Here is a 14,187-nt window from a genome sequence, read left to right on the forward strand (position 1 = left end):
TGGTAGAATAGAAAATCTCATTGCTTTCATTTATTTATGCACTGTCCCCAGTTTTCTCACCTCCTTCCCAATATTTGTAGACTGGAGTTAGAAAAGTAAAACCAAAACATCACCACCCCATTCATGCCATTTCCACAATGTGTGCAAGACTTGAATTGAAATAGTAATTTTGATCCCTTTAATTGTAAGAATGCATTTTCTCCAATCTTTGTTGGCTTGGAGGTAGAATAGTATAACTCACCCCTCCCATCAAATGATATATTCTTTTAATGCTTGAAGGATTGTAATTAATAAATTATATATTTAAGCTATGTTGTGGTGGTTGTTTTGTTGTGGGTTTAATTTTATTATTATGATATTTATGAACGAATTGAAAACGGTTTGATATTCAATAAATCATTATTTACAATAGTAAATATGGTTGAATGAATACTGAATGCATTTTACTATATTTAAATTTAAATAATTTTCTATTGTTGATGATTTTATTTCACCTGCAGTTGCTTTAAGATGTTTCATAATTTAATAATTTTGTATATTTATCAAAAACTACTTGATGTAATTTCTGGTGTAAGATCAAATAAACTATGTTAAGAAAGTAGTAGACATGTTTTGTATTATTTGTTAATATTCTTTTAAAATAATAAATGTATTTTTTAATTACAAATAAGGTTACATATTTAAAAGAATTACACTTTTATTTTAAGATTAGCTAGTATTATTTGGAAATTGTGTTTTTACATAATGTTTTAATATATTTGTACACTTTATTTCTGTAATCGATATTTTGGTTAAGCCTAGGTAATTTATTAGTAAATATTTTTATGCATACTTTATTTTTATCGTCAATAGTTTTGTACTCAATGTATATATATATATATATATATATATATATATATATATATATATATATATATATATATATATATATATATATATATATATATATATATTTTACCTTGTGGGTATGCAAGATCAATATCTTGACTATAAATTTTTTTATCTCGAAATTTTTGCACCACAATTTATAATTTGGTGAGATTTCGATATACAGACTTTGCCACACCACCATTCCCTCCACCTTTTCAGAGTGTAATTTAAAAGTTCTGTTTCATGTTGCACCTACACATTAGCAGGCATTTGGATACAACTGAGACTACCACACATGTACTTAATGAAATCAAATATGGAATTAGAAGCTCTAGCATAGTTCATTTTTTAGATTTGTTAGACTGAATAATGGAGCCAGTGGTTAAGACACACAAAGTTTCAGGGAAATGGAGCCTTATAGGCGGACCAAAAAAAGTTGTTCAACAAGTGTTTAGACTAGGTCATTAATGTGTTTAAGAGTCCTTTAAGGTTACTGGTTCAGTAGAGGCATGACTTTCCTCTCAACTATGCCCCTCTGCTGTACTATTGTAAACAAGCATTGGCAAAGCCAATAGGTCACACATTTGGGACTTATTGGCTTTGCCCATTGCAATTGGCCGTGTTGTATAGTGTTGACCCTGCGTAGCATCGTGAAACTGAAAAATAAAAAAGGTGTTATGCTGGTCATGTCATTGCACTAATGCAAGCATGTGTTAGAATGCATGAGCATTTCAGTGGAATGACCCAGGCGCCATTTGCGGAATAGTTTATTCACCGATCCAATATAGCAGATTTGAATTGGATTGCTAAAAAAACAAATTACGTTTTTGTTTAAGCATGAAAGTGTTAATTGAATTAGTAGCCACAGGTATTGGGCTTGGAGTAGGGAGATAACAAAAGAGTGTGTGAGGGTAAAGGGAAAAGCAACACACAGAGGGCTGGGGGAGCACACCTCGGCAAGGACACCATATGCAAGAGAGATTAACCAACACAGAGTGAAGTGTGGGTGGAGAGAAACACACACAAGATAGAGAGAGCAGCACGGGGTGAGATAGAAGCACACGGACAAGAGAACAAAGAGGAACAGAGGAAGAAAGGACAACAGGCAAGGGAGACAGCTGGAAAACACGTTCCATCATGGAGTATTTAGGAAAAAAAAAGAATTTAAAGTGGGAAGGGAAACACACAGACGAGAGAGAACATCACTTAGTGGGAGAGAAGCTCACGAGAGGCAGCTGGAAAACACAGTGGAAGGACACAAGTAAAGAGGCTCTTCTTCAGGGGAGGAACAGACACAAAATGAACACGGCAAGCCATCGACTAAGAAGCAAGCAAATGAGAGTTACAATAATGGCAATTAATATTAATTCATGGGCGGGCTTTAAGCCCTATTGCCAGATCTGGAAAGTTGTCAATAGGTCTTTTACAACCAGACAGTTTACGCCGTCTGGTAGGCTCGACCTAAAACACAACCAACCAGCGCTGACTGTCCAACATACAGCAAGCCACTTCACGGCAATCAGGAAACACTACAAAAACACAGTTTTTGTCAAAGCAATTTGCTTAAAACTCAAATGGCTGTTGCTAGCAATCACACAATCACTCTTTAGGTTTCTTTTTGTGTATGTTATGTTTAAATCTACCTAACAATATAACAAAATATGCTCTATTTTTAATGTTGGAGGTCACCAGTGCAATGTTTGCATAAGTGCTCTGTGGTTTACTTAAAAAAAAAAAAACACGTTTTCTTTCATTTACAGGTTTATGGAGGCTAACATCTTTAAATATTCTTGACCTGTCTTACAATGAGATTTCTCGGATCGGCTTGGAAGATTTTCAAAACTGCAAGCAGCTGGCAATCATAAATTTGCAAGACAACAAGATTGGCACAGTGCACCCAGATGCTTTCATGGACCTTAAAACATTACAGGTCACCACCACAATTTATTAATTTTCGGTCAGGTAGCGCCAGTGTGATTATCTTAAACAGTGTAATACTCTTAATAGTTCAACTACACAAACATGAATAATATTTATAGACTTTTTACACTGTATGATTAATTTAAGCGTTATTGCCGTTCACATTGGGGTTTACAACAGTGAATGGTCTCTGCTGAGGGAGTTGAAAGCTGATAATGGCCTGACCAACAATTATGCTCTGGTACAAAAGCAAGGGTGCATGTTGAGGAGACAGGTCAAGTAACTGATGCTAATGACCAACAAATAACCATCAGGGGTTAGTAAGCGCTATATAAATGCAAACGTTTTCCCTATTCTATCCCTCCACTATCCTTCTCATTCCAAATAACTGACTAACATATCCACAGCTCAAATTACTTCATATTTCACTATACTAATTCACTACTAATACTTTATGGGTTCCGAAGTAGCATGCTACTCGCCGAAAAAGAGCTTTGATGCCTTGTCAGGGGTAGTAAGCGCTATATAAATGCAATTATAATACAGTACAACACCATGTGAGTAAAAGGCTGTTAATAGTGCCCCTCAATCTCACACACGCAGATATAGAGGCTTTTTACGAGCGCACCCGGTTTTCAACTGGTAGTATGACAACCATGGAGTTACTGATATCACGAGTCTCTGTAACACTACCTGCCTCATTACTTTCTGCCGGTTCACTGCGATATATGCAGTAACTTATTACCGCACATATCCCAATAATGGGTTTTGGGATTCATATAGGAAGGTCAAACTTACCAATATTTATCGGGGAAAAATGCCTGATATTGACGGGAACATGCAGATTTTGGTACAGTAAGCTTGAAAATCTGCATGCTATTCCCATAAAAAAAACTTGTAACCTAATGGTATTCATGGCACTGGAAAAATTCTGACTCTGGAATCACATTTTATCAGGTGCGATAAATATCACACCATTTTCTGGACCGTGCACAATGAGGGCCTGGCTCTGCGGAAATACCAGGAATTACATATGACACTCTAAGGCAAGGAATTACAAGAAGTATTCCTGCTAAATCCTCATCCTCTGAGCAGTCCATGCCATGCAGGAACAGAGGTGCATTCATACAGGGGGTCCAACACGTGCCCCCCCTGCATGCACCTCCATGCACAGGGGCAACAGCAAGCCCTGTAGGGGCCCCTTTGTGTCCACACCAACAGTCTTTTGATGACAGGCTCGCCTCCATTAAAAGGCTGGTGGTAGGGAAACTAGTAATATGCCTGGTGCTATTGCCATGCATATTGTTTCCCCAGACTGCTGCCCCACTGCCAGGGATCGCAGATCCCTGGCAGTTGCAGTGGTCCCAACGCGCTTCGACCGCTGTACTCGTAATACCGCGGTTGGACTGCTGGTGCTGCGGCCCCAGACTGCCACCGCTCCTCAACCACAGGTTCAGCGGTCCAACTCGAAATCAGGCCCTTAGTCTTTAGAAAGGCATATCTAACCCTACTGCATGTGAATGTTGAATGTTGAGCATACGTTTCTCAATCCATAGTGACATCTCTAACCTTTCCCGTTGGCAATGATAGTTAGACTCCTCCAGAAAACTGCTGAGTTAAGCTTCTGCTCTTCCAATTTACATTATAGGACAAAGTATCTATTATCACAGATGCTAAATGTCACTGCAGTGTATGCATCTCACATTTTTTTTCTCTCACCTAGGTGTTGAATCTTGCAAACAATGCTCTGAAGACTATTGCACCGGTGGCCCTAGCTGTGCTACATCTACCTCGGCTTGAAGTTGGATTGTCCAGTAGGCCCTGGGATTCTGCATTCCCATTCTGTGCTTTCAGAAGCATTCTTGGACTTCTTTCTGTGCACTTCAGAATAAGGTGGGATCCAGCCTGTGGGGACACTCTTGGAACACCAATATTTCCCCTGTCTGCTAGTGCCAGTGAGCGGATCTGCGAAATAATGCTGTCTGAGGTCACCACATTTGAAGAAGTTACTGTCTTGGAAGGAGAAAATGTTATTCAAATATGTGGACTGATTGGACTTCATGGTAAGTGGAGTGCTGTCATGTATTACCCTAGTTCTGTTGTGAGGGAGTCGAGGTCCAGATGACCTATCTTATTGATGTCCTCTTACGTCAATGATTGTTTGTGCTCTGTGGATTGCTTTGGTTCTTATATTAAATTGTTCTTTGTAGGATATTTTTTGTACCGCATAAAATAACCTGTTGAATGGCAGGTCCGCTTGAAGTAAACTAGGTAAATTAAATAGGTCCTTGGCAGGGATCTCTCTGCCTTGAATGCATCCACTGGTGTGGCAGATGCACTTAAGGAAGTGCAGAATACTGTATTGAGGCGGCCCGCTCAACAATTATTTGTTGTGTACAATGAGGCTGACAACACGGGGTTTGCTTGTGCAGAAAAATGAAAATGGCCCTGAGACGCAGGGAGATCTCTCCTTGTGTGCAGAGACAGTTCTCTAGTTAACTGTATGTGATTCCCAAAAACCAGTGGCATTAGCAACACCCCAAATAGGCTTGGCCACCGCTCTGCGACCTAGCACCTCTGTGCTGGGTGGACCGAAAGGTTTCTGATGACCAGGCCAGCTTGAGGCTCTGCCGTCAAAACTCTCATGGGTACCCCACTTCTAAATGGCGAGGAAGAACTACAAGTTTGGTGGTACAAGAGCACCACCAGCTTACTGCTGGACTTTCAAACTTCATATGATTTAGATCAAAATGGAATCTAGAAAGAGGAGACTTCACAAAGTGGCGCTTAGTTTAAACAAAGTAGACTATAAAATACAGCACCTTAGTCACAGCATAGAGTTAAAGGTTTCTGCCCCTATATGTTCCACCCTGCTTCCATTTAATCATTCCAGTCAACCCCGTTTGTTTTCCTGCGCAAAAGGCTTGAGGCGCACTACGTGTTTTTGAATGCGGACCCCAGCAGAGTCCCACACTCTCTTGGGGAAAACCCAGTGTGGCACCCTTTTCATAATCTGTGACTGCTGCCCCCATAACTGACCCATGAAATGTATGATGCTGGTGGTGCTAGACTGCCAAGATAGTTGGATGTCGTACTAGGGTTAAGGCTAGCACCAATAGAGCAGGAGTAACTTTACCAGTGTCTTCCGGGTGGGAATCGTCATGTGTATTGTTTGTGAATACTCACACACTTACAGATATGAAGGTGTCCATACATTTTACATGCCCACCCCTCCTTACATTCCAGTTTCCCCGCACTACTGATTTCTTGAATTGGGATGTGGTATTGGGAATCTCAAGTACCTTTTTATGAGCACCTAGGTTGCACTTAGAACAGCAAACATTTTGTGATTTATGCCTAATGTCTTCAGATGCATTGGTTACTTGGGCTTGTATCTGGCAAATCATTAGCCGCTGTTCCAATATGGTGCATGGGAGCCAGTTACATACTGGGCATTAGTGTCGGGCACCACCTTCGCATTTGCCACAAATTCACATGCACAGTAGGTATGACTGAAGGTACCATGAGCTGCTCTAAAAACAGATTGAACAGGGTGAAACTCACTTAATTTAGGATAACACCTTAATACAGATCCCTACTGCTTATTGTTAAGGTTAAATTAAGTGTGGAAAACAATGTATATGCGTTTTGGAAGAGTGCCCTAAAAAGACTTCTTCAGGGTGACATTGAGCTCAAGTTGCATAAGTGACAGGGAGGGGAAGAGCCATATGGGAAAATATTTCTCTAGATGACGTTCAATAATTAATTATATGTAATGTATGATCCAACTTGAAACTTTGGTACTATCAAAGGAGCAACCATACATTGGCATAAGGAAATCATATTTAGTATAGGAAATTATCTAGTATAGGATGTGGCCTAACGGCTAGAGCGGTCAACTTTGGAGTTGGGGAACCAGGTTCGAGTCTCGGCAGGGATGCTCAACATCCTGTGATTCTGGGCAAATTACTTAATCTCCCCATGTCAAACAAAAGTGTATGTGTACGTCTGTAACGCAACTGGTGGTAATGTAAAGGGTTCTGATACCTTTGAGTCGAGTTTGCGCTTTATAAAAAACCCCCAAAAAATAGTAACAGAGTTTCATCCTCAATGGGACTGCTTTGGAGTGTGCAGCTTATTCTTGTTTGAGAAGAGCCAACACTGTCACATCTATACTGATAAAATGGATAGTTGTCCTTCACCAAGATAAAAGGAGAGAAATATGTTGATACTAGGGCTACCGGGTTTGTCATGGATAGAAAATGATTTGGGATGAGGTTCTTTTCTTTTGATTCTGACACAACCTTCTGTCTGAAGAGGAAGGTAGTGAGTTGATAAGGCTGGTGTTAGACACTTGGGCCTGGGTTTCAAAATCACCTATTTTTGCCTTTCAATTGTAATAAGTTCTCCATGTCCAATGCCAATAGTCAGGTTTGCAATTTATCAGTTTGCGTAGACCCATCAAGGTCTATGGCAAGCTTTATACCATTGCAAAAAGAACAATTGATGGATGAAAAGCTGAACAATGTCAAACATTCACCCCCAGTGCAGAGATCTGGGCCTAAATTCATAATGTTTTTGCTCCTCCTGCCATGCCAGTTTAGACCCAGCCATATGCAAATCAGTCTTGACCTTGCTCCCCATTTTGCTTTGGTCACCCCAGGTGGGAAGGGTATAACCAGACATGGAGCCCATGCTCACTGTGCCACTGGATTCAAGCTACCCTGGCTGATGAGAGGTGATACCACGAAACCGATTCCAGGATTGTTGTTTCGGGTCCCGGGAGGACCTGGCCTGGAATTTTGGGCTGGACTGTTCCAATGGTGGCAGGATCAAGACTGATCAAGACTGATTTACATATGGCTGGGTCTAAACTGGGGTGTCGTGGTGAGTAAAAAAACGATGGATTAAACGATGGATTAAACCCAGATCTGTGATTGGGGGTGCATGTTTGATTTGTTCAGCATTCCGTCTAGCATCTGTTCTTTTTGTCTTTATGCTTTAAACCATTGGCACATGTCTGATAACATTTTCAACACTTCTTGATCATTAGAAGCAATCGGCAGCATTAGACATTAAAAAGACCTGGGGCCTGATTTAGACTTTGAGGGAGAGTACTATATTCTTCAGGGTGGTGGAGAACATTACCTCTGCCATCCTGATGGACCGCTGTCTGCCAAATGTAGAGATGACTGCTGGTCCAGTGGTCAGCTCTGTATGTTGAAAGGAACAGGCATCAAAATGGCAGTTCCATTCAATAAACAAACTCCCAAAGTGGGAGCCGCACAGTGGGAGGTTTCTCCTAAGGTGTGGAGGGCGGGGAAGGGGTCATTATACTTTTTCCTGGTGGTGACGAACAGAAAAAAGGACAACACACCAGCGCCTAGACCCCTCTGGGTATTAGAGGCACTATATAAATCTTCATTTCATTTCACCAACCACCCTAAACAGAGTGAGCAAAGAAAATACTATTCCACTGATGGCACTGGTTCCGTCAGACTTTCAGATGAATCTTTACATCGACAGAGCCAATGGGGGCTCCATTCTTGGAATGCTTACAGTCCACCAGTCTCTAAATGAAGCCGACGGTCTGAGAGATTGGCAGGCAAGATACTCCAATGCATTTGTGACGGTGTACCCTGTCCACCAAACTCTAAATCAGGGCCGCAGGGATTTCTGGACCCTTGTGGCACTGCATATTTGAAATTGTTTGATTTCAATAGGAACCTGTAGTCTGTCAGTGGTGACATCAAACGTAACAATCATTGGCATAGCCAATAGGTCTCGCCTTTGGGACCTTATAAGTGTTTAGCCATGCAACCCTTGATGTTGTTGCACCAAGAATATTGTGCTGGATAACAAAACACTTATAAGGTCCCAAAGGCGAGACCTATTGGCTATGCCAATGCTTGTTTTACCTTCATTGCCGGTGCGGTTCTGGCTGTTCCTCGGCTCTGCGCCCGAAAAACCAAGTAATCAATGTCCGCCCAGTAAATAGGAAGTTAAAGTGCGGGAAAATTGGCCGGTTTTAATTAGTTTGCAGCAGACATAACCCAAACACCTCGAAGCTGGGCAATTAATCAGTATTACAATTCAGCTTCTCGCCTTTTGCAAAAGCTCTCCCTGAAGCAGAAAGCGCACATCCTATCAAATGCAACACATTTAAGGTGTATTGTAAAACCAGTCAGAACCAGGAAAGTAGAATTGTAGAATGCAAAAATGCAGATTTGAGGTCGCGGGCAAGGAACCTTGCTATTAGTTTAAATGTGAGATTTCATTCCACTTTACCAGGCGATTTACATATGTCTGTGCCAAGTGTAAAAATAATCCACGGCAGATGTAAAAACAATAATGGGAAACATATTTCCATGGCGAGTCAATTAACGCGAACATGAAGTCTGTAAAAATGTTCGCAAGGACTTGCATTTATTTGTCACTACAAAAATAATATTAGCACTTCCATGTATTATAGAAAATGATAGTTACTCTGCTTGTATAGCACAAACCTACTGCTGCTCTCATCTACCTGACCACTCGGTATGGCTTTACCAGTCAGTTTGATTCGTATCTTTTTTAGTATGCACCAAACAGCTTTATAATAATTTTGCAATGCTGTAGTTATGCTATGCCCATACAACTCAGAAGACTTAGTTATGTTTTTTTTTGTTGTAAAAAGATTTTTATTGTTTTCAACTTCCCTCAGAACCTTTCAGATGATAGTCATATACAAAGCCATTATACAGATGGCCCATCAAATATTTTCATTTCAATCAAGGTTACTCAATAAACCCCCCACCCTCTAACAATCCTAACACCCCCTCCCCTCTACTTCCACCCCCTGTCAGTGTGCCCATCCTATTTAGCCCCCGGTTGTAGCCACCCAACTGTCTTGTCTTCCAGCCAAACAAACAACACAATACTTCCTAGAAAAGAATTGGGGCCTGAAAAAAAAAAAGAAACTCCGCTGGTAAGAAATATGTTCCCTGATGTCACCACTATAGTTCACTAGTGTCACTAGGCCCGGAATAGCCAAGGTGGCCATCCCTCATACTACAACTTGGTACACCATCTCACGCCTTTCTTCCTGTTAGGTCGCCAATGCTGCCCTCTCAACCTGATCCACATCTACATCCTCCTCCCCCTCCCCTTCTTCAGCATCCACAGCAGGAGTTTGGAGATCCGCCACCAAAGCCCCCCATGCCCTGGCCGCCTCTAGTGCCTTATCATTAGCAGTGCGCCTAGCTAGTTGTAACCGAAGTTTACCCTCGCTACCCGCCCAACTTAAAAAATTCGCTCTCCACCTCAGATAATTAGGCCCTGTCTTCGACTTCCAATGCATGGTTTGCCATAATTAACCCTAAGTCATAGAACTTACTAGTAATCTTCGTGCTGGGGGTATGTGGGAACCAAAGTAACAAGCAAGTTCCCATCTCTGCCTCTATCGTTCGTCCTGTCGCCTGATTCAAACATGCTATCACCTCCTCCCAGTAAGACCCCAACCCCATACAACACCAGAATATGTGTCGGAAATCAGCCCCATCTGCATTACACCTCGGGCACTGCTGCAGGGAGCCACCAAAATACTGTAGGATTTTAACCGGCGTCAAATAGGCCCGATGTAATGTGAAGAACTGAACCAATTGGAACCTGGCGTTTCGTGCACCCTTCCAGGCACGTCGCACTAGTTGAGGCCATGTCGTCTCGGGTATGTACTTACCAATATCCGCTTCCCATTTGCCTTTCAGAACATCCAGGGGCGGGATTTCCTCGGTCGACAAGCGTCCGTATAGGCATGTGATAGCCTTGAACGTACCTGCCGCCATGACTACATACTGGCAACCCAGTGAAGTTGGGGGTTCCAATAGTCCCATCCTCCACTGCTGTTGAATCCCCATTATTAGGGCAGCATGCAATAAATAATCTCCCGACGGTAACCCAAATGTGCTCTGCAAGTCTTGAAAAGATAACAGAGCCCCGTCTCTGTATAAATCCCCCAACATATGGAGCCCAAGGTCTTCCCAAACAGCCAACGCAGACCAGTTCCCCCCCATGCGGAAGGGCTGTGCATATGCCCAGAGCTATCTCCGGAGCATATGGACGAGGAAATCCCGCTCGTCTTCCAGTATAAGCGGAGTGTGCGTTCCTCAAGGGTGAGATGATCGAGACTGATCTTCTGCTGGAGAATTATAAATGACAGTACATGCCGGGGAATCGCTCTACCTTGCGATCCTTCAGATCCTCTAAACTCCCGAGCCACAGCCTGCGTGAGCCACTGTAACTGTGCTGCTAGATAGTACCACTCAAAGTCAGGGACCGCCAGTCCCCCCTCCGCCCTTGGTCACATCAGCGTGGGTAGCGCAAGCCGTCTTCTACCCAAATCCCAAATGAACCCTGTAGTCAAGGTCCAAAGCCTCCAAAAGATTGACGCCGGGATCCATACAGGTAAAGTGCGAAAAAAGTAGAGCAAACGTGGGAGTGCCACCATTTTCAACAGTGCCACCCTCCCCACCACTGACAGTGGGAGGGTTCGCCAGAACCCCATGCTGCTCTGAAGCCCCCTCACCGCTCTGCCCACATTACCCTCCAGTAGGTCGGGTTGAGTGTGATAGATGTTGGTACCCAGGTAAGGTAGACAATGAGGTTCCCATCGCAAATCCCCCACAGACAGAGGCACACGGTCACCCGGGGTCACAGGGAACAAACAGGTCTTACCCCAATTCACCTTCAACCCAGAAAAACAACCGAACTCCCGAAGCAGGGCTTTGGCACAGAAGACTTAGTTATGTTGTGTATAAATGTTGTGAAGAAAAATTAAGGCTAGTTTTCCACGGGCATACACCTCTTCCACCCCTACATCCATCTGCTACCCCTCTTCCTCTCTGCTACCTCCTCTACCCCTCTACTACCCCTTGGAGAAGTGGACAACAAATGAACAGTCCCAATATTCCAAAACTGACAGACAGTTAGTACCTAGAGGTACCATGCCCCTTTCTCCAACCCTAAAAAAAACAGCAAACCCCTCTTTTCTCGATGGAGTATCAATTACGGAAGGTGAATTAAAGGAACCAATACCATGATAAAGATTGCCAACACCCAATCAAAAGAGCTGAAATTAAGAGAGGGAGAAGGAAAGGTAGTTTACAATACAATGGCAGGATAACACTTACCCTTTGTGTCTTTAATAAGATTAGAGATTTCTGACATCACTAGTTTAAACAATCTGTATCTTGTGGTCAAAATTCAAGCAGATGTCATCAAATCCACTAGCATGCCTCTTACAACAAGCCATGGTGCTGGTTGCCCAGTGCAGATTTGTAAAAGCAAGAGTGCTGGTTCCTCAAAGATGTGCTCAGAAGCCCTCACCCAGCGCTATTAAATGTTAGCGCACCGAATACCAAAGCTGTATAAACTTCAATCCAACTCATGACTCTTTAATCCACTACCTGATACTCCCTTCCCCTTCATCTCACTCTTGCAGGTTCCTGCTGCCTCCCTTCTTTGACTGTTTTTCCATCTTTCTCTTCCTACTTCTTTACCCCCTGTGTGCTTTTCCCCCTCTCTTGCTCTCTCGATATGTCGGATCAGGAAACATAAGTGTAGTCCCCAAAAATAAGTGGATGGCCCCCTCCTCCCCCCCCCACATAGGCAACCACTGGCTCAAATTAAGCGCTGAGTTTGAAGCAGAAGATTAAATGGGGCTGTACGCAGTAGGATCGGGATACGTCAGGGAAAAAAACTTCAGAGAAATTTCAAAGGAAAAATAATTCAATACTGTATATAAATTACAAACTGTAAACATAATGTAATATGTGTTAAATGTCACAAGCAAAGTTGGAGAACTTGACTTGCAACCTCGAACAGCACACATAGCGTCTGCGCTATATAAAACTCTCTAAATAAGCACGAAAAAAAGACTGTTTCCTTAAATTGGGCCTCTTGTGTGGGTAGGGTACAAGAAGGTACAGAGGAAGGAGGATTACATCATGCCAAAGAGGAGTAGGGAGCTGCAGAGGGGCTTATCCGGACTGCATCTTTAACTTAACGAGCTGAAGAGGAAGAGGGCGTTTTGATGCTCCCACAAAAGTTTCGTATGCACAAGCCGGTGATAACATTGCCAAGGCACACCCAATTGCATTGGAGACAGATAGTTATGGAGAAGACAGTAAGCAAGGTCGAGAATTCTGAATATCTGTGGCAGAAAGAGGACGACCCCAGCCTAAATATGGGGGTGCAGGAATATCATCTCGCTACTGGCACCTGCGCCAACCTCAACAGGCCGCGAGGCACGTGAAAATATGGGTCATGAGAAGTAGGAATAAACAGCGCTAAAAAAAAAAAAATCCTCTCTCCTCCCCTCTTGTCGGCCAAAAATCAATCGCGTTGTTGTAGCGCTGGACCCTCGGGAGAAGACCCACGCCGCGGCGGAGATCAGCTAATGAGATACAGAGACCATCTGCCACTGACTTGCCCACTAATTAGAGGCGAAAGAGGGAGGCTCCTTTCCCAGTTGCCACGCCAACCGCGATTGACAGGGTGAGCTGGGGCATTGGGGCAGGCAGGGGCTGCCAACACGGCCTGCTGAGGTCACAAAGGAAGGGCGCGAAATAATTAACAATAATGACAAAGAAAAGCGTTTAACACCTAATTTCCCAATGCCCTCTACAGTAATGAGCACCCCCCCACCTCCCGCCCACATCAGTGAAAATCAGGTACCTAGTCCCCGCCCCTCAGTGAGAGGGAAAGAGCGCCCCTTGCTTCACAGGCAGCTAAAGATTCTTCCTCTGGCCACCACAGACAGTGAGTGTGCCACTACCAACCAATGCACCAACATAAGAGCGCCCTCTCAATAAACACAGATAAGATCGATACTCACTGACCGGTAAGAGCTCGTCAAGGGAATAGCGGGCCACATAATTTCCCCAACAGTTTGGCCCCTATCTCACGGCAAGGGCTTCTTCCTCTTAGCGCCCTGGCACGCCCCCCACGTTGGTCAACCGGTGTCACTCCCCTCATTGAAAAACAAGCGCACGCTGCAGGAGGGGAGAGAGGAGGGGGCATCCGCGATTCACTTGCAGGAGCGAGCGGCTGGCGCCACGATAATTGATAATATATGGCGCCAGCCGCTCGCTCCCACAAGTGAATTGCCACACATGCATGCTTTGCCATTGAAGGCAATGGAACGCGTGCACGTTTTTGGCTGAAAAGCCGAAGCCATTGCTAAAGGTATTTTCGCCTAAGCAGCGCATGATATCATTGGTGTTTGATGGGAAACATCCTTTACCACGCAACTTTTACCACGCAGTGCTTTTACAACACAGGTTTTACAACGAAAACCATTACAACACATTGTACTGGGGGGCGCTCTAGGATAAGTAATAGTTTAATTTACTATCCAAC

The 14,187-nt window shown here is 43.4% G+C and overlaps 1 protein-coding gene across 1 annotated transcript in view; it reads left to right on the forward strand.

Annotated features, from left to right (window-relative positions):
• LRRC66 (leucine rich repeat containing 66) overlaps positions 1 to 14,187 on the forward strand; it is an 85,608-nt gene that overhangs the window by 18,817 nt on the left and 52,604 nt on the right. Inside the window, exons 3-4 of the mRNA XM_086962655.1 lie at positions 2,631 to 2,800; positions 4,514 to 4,853. Of these exons, the coding sequence (XP_086818781.1) occupies positions 2,631 to 2,800; positions 4,514 to 4,853 (510 nt within the window). The remainder of the gene's footprint in view (positions 1 to 2,630; positions 2,801 to 4,513; positions 4,854 to 14,187) is intronic.

The sequence above is a fragment of the Lissotriton vulgaris genome, chromosome 3_1 (genome assembly GCF_964263255.1).
Source record: "Lissotriton vulgaris chromosome 3_1, aLisVul1.2, whole genome shotgun sequence".
Lineage (NCBI taxonomy): Eukaryota > Metazoa > Chordata > Amphibia > Caudata > Salamandridae > Lissotriton > Lissotriton vulgaris.